General features: G+C 44.3%; 1 protein-coding gene across 1 annotated transcript in view; it reads right to left on the bottom strand.

The window, feature by feature from the left end:
* FMNL1 (formin like 1) overlaps positions 1-15,607 on the bottom strand; it is an 86,218-nt gene that overhangs the window by 53,287 nt on the left and 17,324 nt on the right. The window contains exons 2-3 of the mRNA XM_054995337.1: positions 4,932-5,015; positions 787-870 (exon numbers count right to left, since the gene is read on the bottom strand). Of these exons, the coding sequence (XP_054851312.1) occupies positions 787-870; positions 4,932-5,015 (168 nt within the window). The remainder of the gene's footprint in view (positions 1-786; positions 871-4,931; positions 5,016-15,607) is intronic.

The following is a 15,607-nucleotide window of genomic DNA, read 5'->3' as shown; positions in this document are numbered from 1 at the left end:
AAGAGCCAGTTTGTACAACCATCACTTCTTCCCAGCAAGCACTGTGCACACAGCTATACAGTACTGTGCTCAGTGTAAATGGCATCTCTGGATCGTTAACCATGACCAGAAATCCCAGTTTTGTATGTCGCTGCTTTAGTTCACATTTTTCAAGGTGTGCAGGGATGTACAAAACTGCAGCTTGTACTACATGCTGCAAATTTTGCATGCCACTGCAAATCCATGATGTTGTGCAAAATTGCAATTTCTGCTCAGACTACACTGCCCAGCACCAGTACGGGGGAAAATAAAACCCTACACCAAGTGGTTGTGTGGCTTGGACTCAATGACATTTGTATTATTTTCTCCTGTTGACAAAACAGAAATCAATATTTGGGAGGGAAAGGTGCATTTTGCATTCAATCTCATGTTAATTGTGAGTCAAAGGGGTTGCTAAGCCATGCAGATTTTCTTTCATTTAAGAACAACGGGTTGGATCCAAACCTCTTTTTCTGCCAGCAAATGGAGGGGAGTAATTTTTGCTGACTCTTCCCACTGCAGACCCCCACACTACTTTCAGAACTGTTTTGGGGTCTCCTGATTATTGTAGGTAGCAGCGAAAGGAAGGAAAGTTCTGTTCCACAAATGAAGCACCATTCATGGCTCTCTGGATCCAACCCAACATACTGTATGTAAGATCTGTAAGTTATGCAGAAATCTTCACTGGGAGGGGATGGAGAGAAAAAAGAGAAATGGGAAGCAGGGAAAAAAGCAGAAAGAAGCCATGTCAGCCCAATTAGAAGTCACCTTTCCGCTGAATCCACCTGAGTCTAGATAGCTCTTCAGTTTCTGGATGTAGGCAGAAGGTGGGTTCTTAACTTGAAACCTTTCCTGTAGGAAGACAAAAGAGGGGGGGAGGGAAGAAATGACACAACTTTTATCACACAAAGGAGGAATATTTAAGAGCAGTCTCCTAAAGTGCATTATTTTGAGTGTACTTGCGCACAGGACCATGTGCGCGCACACACAGAGCTGTTTCACTCTCACTCCTGGCTTTTCATGTCCATGCCCATCCTGGGTGATAAAATCTACACAAAAAAGGCTCTCAAAAGATAGCAAAAATTAACAACACAAGATCGTGAGAAGGACAGTTGTCCCTGAATTGAAACAAATTATGGTGTGGTCAGTAATTGGGGGGAGGCGCCAGGACTCAGCCAGGGGTTGGATCAGCAGTCCATCTAGTCCAGCAGCCTGTTTTACACTGAGGCTGCTCTTCTCGCTATGATATGGAAAAGTTTGGGGTGGCAGCTGGCGGGGGGCTGACTCACACCAAAAAGCACATTGTAGGAAACTGAAAGAGTTCAAGGCTACAGCCTAGAGCCTTGACATCCAGAAATAGTAACTTGATTTCCTGCAGACTGGCCAAAATGACAGTTGCCCTAATTGATGAAGGATATCGTACAGGTCTATGTCCCCTTCTGTTGCTATCTTCTGCCAGCAAGTGAAGACTTTTGTTTCATTGAGCAATCCCTCAGTGATTCCTCTTCCTTCCTCAATGTTTTAACTGTTATTTTTATCTTTTGTATTTATTTTGACCTCTGGTTTTAATTGTTTAAATGATGTGTCCGTGTGCTGGTTTTAGTGGTTTCTAAGACAAGATTTTAATCAGTTTGTTTTCATTTGTTGGCTACCTTGGTAGCCCTATTGGTATAAATAAATAAATAAATAAATAATATCTGCTTCTCTCTTGGTGTTTTGACTGTGATGCTCAGAAGCGAGAAAAATAATGCTATTGCACAGCTCCTATTCAGTTTGACAGGACTTGAGCAGAAGAACGTCCTGGTGAATTGTCCCCTGGGCGGGGGGGGGGGGGTCAGAGCTCTATGTCTGTGTCTTGGCACCCCAGATCCATCATCTTTGTGTACCTCAGGACAGGGCTGTCCTCTCTCTCTTGACTCCTGCTGTCCTCTCCCCATTTCCCACTCATGTTTCCCACTCTTGCTTTCCTTCTTCACAGACACATTCACACATTTACACTTATATCTTAACAAATCAAACACCTGCAAGAAGGAAATTCATATCCACTCCCCACTTCCTACGCCTTTCATGCTCCCTGAGCAGAGACTGACTCCCCCCCCCCCCCACTTGCTGGCATTTGCAGTGAGTCACAACAGATGCCGGCAGGCCCAATTCACAAGGCCCTGAGACCAATCTGCTTTCACTTCAGCTCTGGGCAGGGAATTAGGAAGGAAGCTGCTCTCTCCTTCCCCACTGCCTAAGTGTTCAAGGAACACCTTCAGAGCTCCAGAGGTTTCCATTTCAGACACCACAGCCCTTGTGACAGAACTGTCGAAACGGATCTGTGAAGGGCTGAATCCTTCACAGACATCTGCACGGCTCACAGTGAGTCATTCCTCTCCCCTTTCTTTCTGTCTTCTCAGCATCATTCACAAGCCTGTTCCTTTATTAGCTGAGAAATATATAGCTTCACAGTCATATTTTTGCACACGTCTCTGCCAACAGCTCGTACTGAGAAGTGACCCTGTCTTCCAACAGCTTGTTTGTGGATCCTTGAGCAAGGAGGGAGGGAGTGTTAGTGGCCTCCTTCTTCTTCTCTCAGACTGGAGCCACAGGAGTATTTTCAGAGGGCTTTGAAAGATGGAGCACTGTTTGCAAGGTTTTGCACCTCACTTTCTCCTCTGACCAAGAGCTTTTGCAGGTATTCGCATTGTTTCAAAGCCTAACAAAACCTGTTTGACCCTATTAGACAGCAGATGTTAGGTGTGCCAGTGTTTCACTCAAATCACTTTCTGTTCTCTGGAAAACTAATGCATGGGTGTGAATAGACTTACTTGAAAGCAGGAATCGGTGTGAGTTTTTTACTCCTGTGAAGTGAGTTTGGCTTAGCCCTGCCTTCATGCTGCTAATGCCTTCTCTCCAAATTGAATACTAATTTAGCGTTCAGTTTTGTCCTTTCCCCCTGCATAGTGCTTATATGTTTACCCATTTTTTTATGTTTACCCATTTAAAAGTTTATTTGGTGCCTCCCTCCGCCTTTTATCTCTCAATCTTTTTTTTAAAGCACAAACACTGCTTTGGGGAGGGAGGAACGAATAGGGGTGGGTTTGTGGTGCCTGTGTTGCACAGAATTAGTTTCTGCTGCAAAATGGTAGAAGGGGTGTCGTCTCTCAAGCGTGACCCTGAAGTTTTGTACAACAACACAACAATAAATATGCTCCCACGGCAGTCCTGCCACTCAGATGGTGTACATCTGCATACAGCCTTTGCCTGTAGCCTCTCCTGTATGTTATCCAAAACACTAATATGAGAAGTTGGAAGGAATCAGGGGGTGATAAAAGGCTCGGCAATTTCAAAATTTTCATCAACCCCACACGAGCCTTGCTGTTAACATGAGCCCAAGCACATTCTCAGATAGGCTAGGACTTGGCATGGGTGCAGAAAAGGGCAGGGAGGGAAGGGAAGTTGGTGAAAATTGCTGGGCATCTGCAGTGAACGCAGGGGACAATCAGATGTCCCAAGAGAGCAGAGGAGAGCAGGCTTCCTTGATGCACACCCTCTAACATGTCACAGGTGAAGACTTGTGTTCCTATGTTATTTTTATTCCCGTAATAAGAATCACTGCCTACACCTCGCCCTCCCTCTCATGAACACACACACACACACACTACATATTTTGGATGAGTCTTCTCAGCTCTAATTCATTCTCTGTAACAGCTTACAGAATACTTCATAAGATGGACACATGCTGCAATTCAAACATATTCAGCAAATCCCACTATTAGGATAGGAGGTAAGCAGAGTAGGGGTGCTGAAAAGGCAGTATTTGGGGCCAGGGTCCTGGAGTTGAGGTGCCCCCATCTCCCATGCAGAGATTTAACTTCTTGTGACCCAAGAAGGGTCTGAGGCCTTAAGAACTCTGTGTGTATCATACGGATGCTAACAACATTTTTAAAAGCCGTCTGCTATCTTCCCAAGAAGACCAAATAAGAATAGTGATTTACAAAGTACAGGTGCTATAACAGGGAGAATTGGAGTCCAGGTAACTATGGATGTAACTAACTTCCAGGGATTATCCAAGCCACATACCAATCCTTAGCTTCCTACACTGAGGAATCACAGCATAATTCTGTCCTGCTTTAATCTCCAAGATGGCATACACGCAATTATCTGATTGTGTCATTACAACAACCCTGTGCGGTGGATAAGGCTAAGAGATTTTGGGTTGCCCAAAGCCTCGCATGGAGCTTCATGGGGCACAAGTGTTTGTACTCAGGTCTTTCCAGTCCATAGCAAAGGAATGCCTAATACTTGGATGCAATTCAGATGGCCATTACATGCATCAGGGCGCGGAAGCTTGGGATCACACCTGCAGTCCACACCCAACTTTGGTATATTTATCTGATCTTCTGCATACATACTCTGTACAGAAAATCAGGTCAGTAGGAAGAGGTAGGGTAGGGACAAATCCTCTCCTTCCAAAAGTTCAGTGGTCACCTGATCACACCCAACAATCCACCACTCTGTCTCTCTGGTGCCTAAGCAAGTACGTCAAACCTGACCCACTAATAATTTGGTGCTCTGTTGATTGAGTTATGGGGCTGAACACTAGCAAAGGTATTTTTCTCATAATGCTCTTGGAGGTGAACAAAACAACAAAAACAGAAACAGAACACTCACTATTTTGTACAAGAGCATGCATTATTTGTTTAGAAAATATCTGAGACACCTCTCCAGGGAAGCATGCATACACAACCCATCTGAACCGTCGTGATTCCCACCTAAGGAACTTTGGGGATGGATAGTCCTAGGAAAGGGTCAAGGATTTTGACAAACAATAATCGTTACAGGGGGGTGCAGAAGAGCTATAAAATTAAAACCCGTTTCAAACAGGCTTAAAGCTTGTTCTGTGGGAAAGCTCCTTGTTCACTTACCTGGTCACAAATCAACTCCCATTTCTTCTCATTGTCATATTGACTGAGTAACTTCATTTTGTCCGGTGGCAAGTTCATGGAATTCTAAAGAAAAATGAGAAAATTAGTTAGTTTTATTCAATTGTATCGCATGCATTGCAGCAACCGCCACAGCAAAACACTATTAAATTATCACCACCAGCACCTCAAAAAAGAAAATGAAATAGAGATAGTGGGGAGGTGCACAGTATTCCTACAGCTTGCTTGCTCGACTGAGTGTGTTTTCACATTATCCCTTTGTCACTGGGATCAATACCAGTTGCTCTCTCCTGTATTGCTGGGAATCAAGAAACTGCAAGAGTAGACAGGGATGTTTTAAAAGCCTCGGAGAAGGCCTTGGCCAAGTTGCCCCTGTAGGGTTGGTGACAGTGCAGGGGCTGCTTGGCTTGGACCTCAGCACCAATGTCAATAGGGGTAAGCTGACCACAGAGGCCAATTGGCTCAGCTAGCTTCTGGCTGCCAGTGACCTTCTGTGGCAGCAGCCCATCAGAACTTTCCCAGTAAGTGAAAGGGCCAGTTCACCCCCAAAAGAACATTTGTCCCAGATGTCATCCTTCACCCGCCTACCCAAATGCTCTTCTGAAATGAATTTGGAAAGTTCTGCTGCAATTGTAGCACAACCCTTCCCAACATGAAGAAACCTCAATGCTGCTTTCACGTGGTTCTTGTCCACTGGCCCACAGGCTGCTAGACTATCATTAGACAGAGCACTAGAGACGTCAGGCTGTCCATTGGCTCTTGGCAAATCTCATAGAGTATAATTTAAATTTTGTTTGTTTGTGCCCCTCTTACCCTCCCATCTTATTTTCATCAACTGGACTGTCTGCAGTTATCATAGGGCTTTTCTTTTGGTTAGACAAAATGCTTTTCTCCCTCCATTGTTTAGGCAGGTAGATTCCAATGATTATTCTTCTCAAATAGATTGTATGTTTGTGGGTTTCAGACAACTGAAACTTTATTTCATATTTTCTTTGATTGTGAGTTTGTCATCCCTCTGGGAGACCTTCAGATACAACGGTAATAAGTTTCCAATGCTTCCCTTGCCTCTATGCCTTCCCTTTTATTTATTTATTTTATTTATGTTATTTATGGTCCACCTTTCTCACTGAGACTCAAGGCGGATTACACAGTAGACACAGGCACAAAATGAAAAAAGCCTGAAAGGAGTGTTTCATGTTTTGCCGTGATCCACAAATCGCAAATCACAAAACTTCATGAAATTGACGTTTGCTGAAATGATTTGTTAGTCTCGTGATTTGTCAGAACCCTGGGCATTTCAATGGCCCTCTTCACACCTGGAGATGCCAAACTCACAGGGAGACTTCGGCAAGTTCTCCTCCACCCACCCTCCCAGTTTGCAATACGTTGATCAGGAAGGGTGGGAAGGGAAGTGCTACCAGAGTGCTGGATCAGAGGAGGACAAAGGACTGGCCATAGTGGAGCTGGGCCGGGAAGACAGAGTGAGGGGTGGGGTGGGGGGAAAAAAGGCACCCTCACCCAAAGACCTTCCCACAGCAAGGCCATAAGCTGGAAATAAGAGGCTTCTTACAGTCTCTTTAAAGCATCAGCAGCCAAAAGCACAATCCCAAATCCTTCCACACACTCTCTCACTCCAATCTCAGAAAAACGCAGACATAGAGCCGAACGGGAGGTCTGCGGTTGGTTGACAGATCTGCCTAACAGGGTTTGGAGGGGTGAGATTGGTGTGCCCATGGCTACAGAAGGCCCACCTCCTTGGTTGCCTAGGGGATTGACCCCCAGCTCCTGACTGTATAGGGCAGAATGGAAGCTCTCCAGCTGGCTAGGAGAGCTGCCGATCAAGGGTAAGTGGGCTATGATTGGAGTTTCCAATGGCAACAAAAAATCTGGGCCCATTGTTGCCTAGGGAATCAATGGATCGGCCCCAGCATGTCTGCAATTACAAATCGTTCATGAACCTAATGAAACAGGCCAAAAAGTCATGAATTTTGTGATAATTTCGTGATAACCGCAGCCCCACAAAATGCTGTTTCGCAACACACGAAATGGCCCGTTTCGTGACAAAATTTGCTTTGTATTTTGATTCGTGCCCATGTCTATTACACAGTGTGAGATTACAGTCAGTATCAAAGACAGTATCATAAATAATGCCATAGGGTAAATAAACACAAGTTTACAAAGACATAACATTAGCAAGAATCCAATACAGAGTTGAAGAAACGCTGAAACAGAACATAAGCGATTCTAGGGCTGACATAGGAGTACATATTTAAAGCAACAGATAGTATGTAAGGCAACACAGAGGTGAGGTCTATGGTCCCTAACTCATTAGTGGAGCATCTGAGACCCTCCCTACAATACAGAAGCCTTTTTGAATAATTTGGTTTTGCATTGTTTACGGAAAGCTAGGAGAGTGGGGGCTCTCATGACCTCCTCAGGCTGATACCAATCCTGATACCAATCCTAGTATTACTTTGACTGTAGCTAAATTTCTGGCAGCACGGGCTTCACTGCGAGGATGGAAATAGAGGTTGATATTTATGAGAACTGGTTCTGTCCAATTCCTCTGGGTCACTGGATTGTTAAATAAAGAAAGGCTTTCAACCTGGTTTGGAGGAATGGTTTGCTAAGCAGTTTCCTTGCTCTATGACCTGCCGTGAAATTAATCGCTTTGCCCAGGAGCTGTGTATCAGTCTGTCTCCCCTCACTGCCACCTACTTTCTCTCTGACAGATGTCCATGTACTTTAATAAAAACCAAAATATGTACTATATTTGAATAAGACACTCTAAATGCATATATTTATTAAAAGTTTTAAACAACGGGTGAGGGAGATAGAGACCAGAACTTGGGAGGGGAAGAGAGGACAAACCAAGAAGGAATATTTCCCTCGCCTCCCAGTTAAACAGAGGATTCACAGGAGCAGGGAGAAATTTCTGGGTAATAAACTGGCAATCCTATCCAATTAGGGTTGCCATATCCTGATTGGGAAATTGTTGAAGCTTTGGGGGGCGGGGTGGAGTCTGGGGATGGCAGAGTTTGGGAAGGGGAGGATGATCAACACAGATGTCGTGCCATAGAATCCACCCTCCAAACTTGTCTTTCCTCCAGGAGAAGTCAGAGACCAGTTGTAGTTTTGAAAGAACCCCAGGCCCTATCTGGAGGTTGGCAATTCTACATCCAACAGGCTTTCTAAAGGAAAGTTTTTGCTGTGCACAGAATGCCATGCCACCCAAGAGGTGTAGAATGGGTGATAACAACACCAAGATTCCCAACACTGTGCCTCAGATGGTTAGGTTCCCCTTTTGCTATAACGTAACCAAAACAAGCTTCCTTGTGACCAAGCTGCCCGCTTGCCTGGATGAAATCAGTGGATATTTAGAGGTAGTTCGCTCAGGAGCAGGAAATTGCACGTTTAGCATGTGCCCACAGCCACTGTTGCTCAACGCTTCCCACTTCCCCCAACAAAGCTCAGTTACAGCAAACCGAGAGGGAGCCAGCAAAACAGGATGGAGACCTGAACAGAGCTTGGGCTTATCTTGAACTCAGGCCCATTTATCACAGCTGCCCTCTTATAGTGTGCAGATTCTACTCTTTCTCAATAACAGAAAGCAAAAGGCAGGCTGTGCCCATCACTCAGCCGTCACAGGTTTCCACATATACAGACTAAACTTTCACCTGCACCCCATCACACACTTGCCTAATGCGGTGTTTTGAACAGGAGACAACCACATTTAAGTTGCTCATCCTCCCACTCATTTCCCAAGGTTAACTTTATGTTCACAGGGCCCCCCTGAACAGTTATTGCTGGCCAGTAAGATTTTTAAAATGCTCTTTAATGGACATAATGATGCTCCATGTTCATACTACAATCATCTTCTACAGAAAGGCCACCCTCCAAAGCAGACATTTTTTTCTCCAGGGGAACTGATCTCTGTAGTCTGGACATTAGTTGTAGCTCCTAAAGATCTCCAGGCCCCTAACCTGGAGATTGGCAATCCTAGTCCCCATATGGACTATTGTAGCTTTGTCCCCAGAGTGAGATATAAAAACATAAGCCTTTTCTAACCTTGATAATTTAAAATGGCCTTGGCTATTGAGATCTCGAGGCTTTGAGAGTATGCAGGAATTACCATCTGGATGCCTGTTGCCACAGCAACGCTAAGAGCAGCCATATTGAAAGGGGCGGCTAGTGCTCAGGGTTACCATGCAACTGCAAAAACGGCCCAAACACACAGTCGATCTAGCTGCTAGTACAGGGAAGACCTCCACCCTCAGTTCCTTTTCTTGACCCTTTCCTCTGAGGCCTCACAGCAAGAGGATGTGAAAATGCCTGTCACTCACCACACATCAGTGTTTCCTTCCCTCAGAATTACTGGAATAGGATTGTCATTTGGATCCTTCAGGGACTCCTTCAGAGAGGGAGAGTGGCAGTTGGGGAAAGAGTGCCCCCCTCCAGCCTCTGTATTAGCTTTAGGAGGGAAAGACAGCATTGGGAATACTTATAACATCTGTTTCCACCCTAAGAGTGGCAGTTATCTGGACTACATATGGAAACAGTTTAAGGCAGTAGAATGGACTGTCTCATTCAGACTGCTGGTGGGGAAAACCATATTTTTAAATGTTTCCCCTGCAACTAAAAAATCTAGCACATCAAAGGGCAAGCTGGGCTTGAACCCCCCTCCTTAATGCGCTAGTTTTCTGTGTTCAGGGAGTTTACATAGAGAAACACTGGTGTGTGGGAGGGGTGGCAGTCATTATTTGCATTTGGGGATGGCACAGCTCTCTCGTACCATCCCATGTCCTCATTCTGCTGAAGGAGAGATTCACAGTACATCTTTCTCATCCTTAGTACTGCTACAAGAGGAGAAACTGCCTCTGATATAAACCTCATCTACAAAATCCTTTATAAGCACAGGAGTTCTTTTGGGTTCTGAGCCTGGCAACTCTCACATGGGACCAAGGAGCATTCAGCAATGTTCTCCATTAAAAACACCCTCTTTGGGAACCCACATCATTCTTTACAGCTACTAAATTATGAACTAATATTACATACAGCAGCCTGAATAGCCCAGGTTAGCCTGTGCTCCTCAGAGTTGAGAAGCTTAGCATGGTCAGTACTGGAATGGGAGATCACTAAGGAAGACCAGGGTTCCTATGCATAGAAAGGCAATGGCAAATCACTTCTGCTCCTCTCTTGCCTGAAATGCCCTGCAGATGGGGCCTGCCACGAGCCAGCTGCGACTCAACAGCGGTCTTCTTCTTCTAATATTATACATGTTGCAAAATTGGACAGGGGAAAATAGGTACTCTTGTTTTGTGGTTCAAATGCACAAGTTGTTAGTGTGGAAGGAAGTAAATAATTTTCTGTCTGACAGAATTTGCTACTGCCTGCTTTGTTGCCTTATTTCTACAGAGAAAGATGCCGAGGTCAAGCCATCTTGAAAGGTGTCCACTCTGCCCTGGAATACCTCCCATAATCCAAGGATGAAATCTGGCCGCTCAGTGACAGAGTTACTGTGTGCACATGCTCATTCACTGCCATGATTACAGGTTCTCAGAGTGAGCCTTCTGAGCCTGCGATTAAATGAACTCCTGGACAGAACTGTGAAGCAGCACACGGCCTTCTCTCGTGCACAGTTCACTTGGAAGGACAAAGAGAAACCCTCTAAGCGGAAATCAAAACTGCCAGCTAATTGCACTTAAAGTAGCCATAGAAATGCATTAAGACTAATGTTTGCAAAAAGCCAGAAAGGGGGAGGGGACTGCAAGAAACACACACTTTCTTTTAATGCTTTGTTTCATGGGAGAAACCCGTAACGGAGAGGCAATTTGGGCATCAGAACATAAGAACAACATTGGTGGGCTTGATCAAGGCCCACCCAATCTAACATTTTGCCTCAAAGCAATGACCGGGAAGACCACAAGCAGGGCAGGAACACTACAGCTTCTGAACATGGTGGCTCCATTTAAGTATCAGGTTGCTAACAAACCTGTTCTCCTGTAGGAATCTGTCTAATTAGAACTGGCTTGTGACTGAGGTACATAAGTGAATATAAGGTATTCTGTCCCTCTCCTGCCTAATACCTGGTGTAAAAGTTTGAAAAGCCACAGAAGGGTACCAGAAACTCTTGAGGAGACATAAGAGTACATGGGGGTGGGATGATAACATTGCCAGGTGCACATCAGCCAAAACAAGCAGTTATATTGGGAAAGGTCCAGTGGTATCACATACCTCACTCTGGCACATAGGTTGCCAATCTTCAGACTGCCAATCTAGATGGCAGCTGAGGATCTCCCAGAATTACTACTATTCTCCAGGCTACAGAGGTCAGTTTCCCAGGAGAAAATAGCTGCTTTGGAGGGTGTACTTTGTGACCTTATATCCCCCTGAGCTCCCCCCCTCTCCAACCCATCCCTCCACAGGCTCCACCGCCAAATTTCCAGGAATTTTTCGAGTTGGGGCTAGCAACCCTGGCACACCATTAAGTACTATATACCACAGGGTATTTGTAAATGTGTGTGGTCACAGTCATGTGGCTTTGAAAAGATAGATTATTCACCACACACAAAATTAAAAACATGGATATTGAAGATTGCCGCCTATTTGTGAAGCAGCTACCACAAGCAGGAATGCCTAGATTACTTAGAAGATGCCACCAAGTGTGAGCAGGGGAGCAGCTGATGGCCCTGAGATTTCAACCTGCTGCCCTGAAATGAGCTCCAAAAAACTGGAATGCAGGGTCCCAGGCAGCCCAAATCCTGGTAAACGTGGGTTAAGACTATCATAAGTAAATATGAAACAACAAAAACCTAAGTAAATCTGACGAACTAAAAGGTATAAATTTGACTGGATTAAAGTGTCCAAATGTTCAGACTCAAACCCAATATTCTAAAGGTAACCACTGTCTTCTATTCTATGATCAATGTATTAGAGAATTGGGGGGATGCAATTAATCAATACTTTAATTATTGAAAAGGGAGACTTCTTTATTATATCTGTCTGCAAATATCTCCCTCCAACCTGTTCCTGTGTAGTTAGAGAAAAGGACCCTATGCTTCCCAAGAGCATTGGCAGTCTTGATATTCAGTGTTATTCTGGGATCTGGTTAATTTAGATCCTCCCAAAGAATGTATTTTCTATAGTGGGATGGGTGATGTTTAAGACCTCCTGGATATTATGACCACTTAGCCCTTGGGCCTTCTTCAGTGAAGTACTTCTTTCTCAGTGAGAGTTTCTATGGTTTAAACTTGTCCAAGCATTAACTTCAGTCCTTTACCCTTAATCCTAGATTTGAGGATATTATTCATTATTTTTAATGAAATCCAAGGGATTAATGGCCCCTGTATGAACTCTGTATCTATAAGCTTGTTCTTTCTGCAACTCCCAAGAGATATTTGGAAGGTTTACATTCACACTTTACTGTTCCCAATTTGCAGATAAATCTCCAGGCTTAGGCACTAGTTCTTGTGTGCTTATGATACATAAGTGTGCCATTGGTAGGGTTCTCTTTATGCAAAGAAAAGTTGTCAAAATAATTGCAGAAAGAGTTGGCAGCAGGACAGGTTGGAGGAGCCAGGGATGTGTCAAGGAGGAACTGAAGTCATCTTCCTCCCATTGCCCCTAGAAATCCCATTCCTTTGGCTTTCACCTGGTACTACCTTTTTAGACAGCTGAGTACCAGTCCAAGAGTTCCTTTTGCACAGCCAATATCCCCTTCTGCAGCTTTGAAATCATGGCGCACACCTGGCCCTGAATGTCAGATTTCTCTCAGTACAGAGACTGCCTGCAATTGTGGATGGATGAGATTCATGGGAGGGTACACACAACAGAATGGTCGATTTTTGAAGGGCCAGTTTACAATCATACAAGAACTTGCAATGAACAGATGCTGTGCAGGAAAAACAGAAACACTTTTTAATTGCATTGTTTTGATCCAAATGGCTTACATTTAAAATACCTTACCCACTGTTCCTTCAAACCTCCCTGAGCAACTCCCCCTTCTCCATTATGAAATTCTTTAATATCCTGCTGCCTTCTCCCCAGAAAGGTACTTATTTAAGCCACTGGCCAACTTGAAGTCTTCGGGTAAGTGATTTTACAAGGAGCTTAATGGAGTGTTTCTCTCTCTGCATCTCACTACCTGGCTTGTTTTCCTACCTTTGAAACTATAACATTAGGGTTGGGGTAGAGGAGTGGAATAGCTAGATTCATGAAGTACAATAAAAACCAGGGTCAGAGCAGGGCTCACCAACTCATTCTTTAATGAGAGCTACTTCTGAGTAATGAAAAATAGCCCTCTCTCTGCTCCACCTCAGCACAGAGGCTGAGCCACAGGTGAGTTTCCTGTTGGGGGGGTGATAGTGAACCCCCCTCCCTGTTTTTCAGTTGCTGGACCACTGCTGTTCTTCACCTCCCACCCCATGGAGATGTTTTACTGAGGCTAGGAAAAATAGGCTGCCATCTAAAATTGTTTTCATGACTGAATTGTTATTTATTGTGGTTTTAATGTTTACAATTTTAATGTAAATATAATTTTGATGTTATCCACTCTGAGCCTGTTCACGGGGAGAGCGGGCTACAAATGTAATAAATCAATCAATCAGAAAACCCCTATGAAATTAAAGATTTAAAAAAAAACTAGAGCAGATAATTCCATAGTTTTTGCCCCCATCTTCTAGGGGATGCATGCACTACCTTGTAGCAGGTGACACGCTACTGGTAGCTTTTGACCGATATGTTGGAGACCACTGATTTAGAAGTTCAAGATGACATTAAACAGAGATTGACACTAGTTGAAAGAGTCCATTGGTCCTGGTAAGACTTCTTCCATCCTGGGATAAGTAATTCTGATTACTCTGGAAAATTCAAATAATCTCGGACTCTTGATGTTCAAGGCTGGGAGCAACCTCAGTAAGGGTACTGCCACCAAACCTCCTGAGGCCCAGAGGCTCAAGAGATGGAGAGTGGAAGCTACAGGGCAGGGTGTCTATCACACCAGGAGATGGATCCTTACAGGGTACAACTAGAGCGTAGCTACTCCTTGTGGTGGTGATAATCATTGGTACCGTGCCAGACAAAAGAAGAGCATGGTTGTGCCTCAGTGGTAGACAATGATAGGAGATGGGTGCATGTGTGTGTGTATGTGAGGTTACTCCGATAGGAGATGAAGTATTACAACTATGTCCCTATCTGTAATTTGTGAAGTGCTTCAGGGTAGAGGCCCTAGCATTGTGAATTATCCAAAACAGTCAGCAGGTAGTGCTGACAAAACGTCTTGCAGCTTCCTAAAGAAAACACAAAAGGGCAGCCAGGTGAGGCTTCTCTAATCCCCACTTGGATTTCTACATAGAGGACAAAAGGTCCTAGCCAGAGGTGCACCCTGAAGTATGATTAGGAGGTCTCCTTAAAATATAAGGAAAACTAAAAGTGGTTCCAATAATAAAACTAAAATAACATCCTTTGCTTACAAAATGTAAACCGATTGACCAATTTTCTAATGAAACGCATTGCTCAAGGCAAGGAAGGTGGACTTGAAATCTTGATTCCTCCTGCAGTTTTTGCTCGCCCCTCCCGCTGAAGTCCTGCAGGATCTCCAGTGAAGCATGAGCGACATCTTCTTGGCTGCCATCCCAGATTTCAGCCACACAGGACTATTGATGGAGTCAGCAAACGAGATGCTACGCAGTGGCATCACCAGCCTCAAGTTAACCAACCACAAAAAAAGTCTCTCCTTCCCCTCTCCTTTCACTTCTTTCCCTACAGCAGCAAATATTCTCCCTATGCTGTGGTCACAACGCACCTCATGCACCAGTTGTTAATCTGGGCCTGCATTTGGTTGCGTTATCTATGAATAGAATATATGTGGGATTCCACACTAGCCACAATACTGGGCCTGGGAAGACATATAAAGCAGCCTTCAAGACCATTGGTCCATTGAAGTTAGTACTGTCTACTCAGACAGGCAGCAGCTCTCCAGTGTCTCAGGTGGAGGTCTTTCACATCACTTACTACCTGATATTTAACTGGAGATGTGGTGGATTGAACTTGGGACCTTCTGCATGCAAAGCGAAGGCTCTTCTACTGAGCCACAGGCCCACAGCCCTCCCCTCTGGTTCAACCTGCAATAAGAATTAGATTTCCTAGACCCCACATTTTTTCTGTGGACATAAAATGAGGAACAGTAACCTTCTAAGAAGGACATTCTCAACACACATTAATTATCCCCTTGAGCCCAAAAGCCAGGTTGTAAGAGATGATCAGAGGTGGATCCCAGCAGAATTCTGGTGAGCATCCCTTTGGTACAGGTAAGGGCACATACTTGAAAGTCATGGAGCTTGGAGGAGGAATAAGGTGTTTGGGGCTTTTTATTTAGCAAAAAACACAACAGTGGACCATGATGGAAGTTTATCAAAGTATTATTGGTTTGAGGACAGGGACAGGGAGAAATCCCGCTCAACAATTTAATTCAAAAGTATGATTCTGATTTTGTTCCAAGCTACCCTAAGTACTTTTTTGAAAGGGGGATATAAGTTTTCTGGCTACATAAAGATTCAGGACGGACTAAAGAAGATACTTCTTCACACACTGCATTATCAACATATGGAATGCTTACTAGGTTAGATGGCTTAAAACAAAAACAATAATTAGATCCGTTT

Source organism: Eublepharis macularius, chromosome 12 (genome assembly GCF_028583425.1).
Source record: "Eublepharis macularius isolate TG4126 chromosome 12, MPM_Emac_v1.0, whole genome shotgun sequence".
Lineage (NCBI taxonomy): Eukaryota > Metazoa > Chordata > Lepidosauria > Squamata > Eublepharidae > Eublepharis > Eublepharis macularius.
The sequence above is the reverse complement of the archived record's forward strand: the minus strand, read 5'-3'. Positions and strand labels throughout refer to the sequence as shown.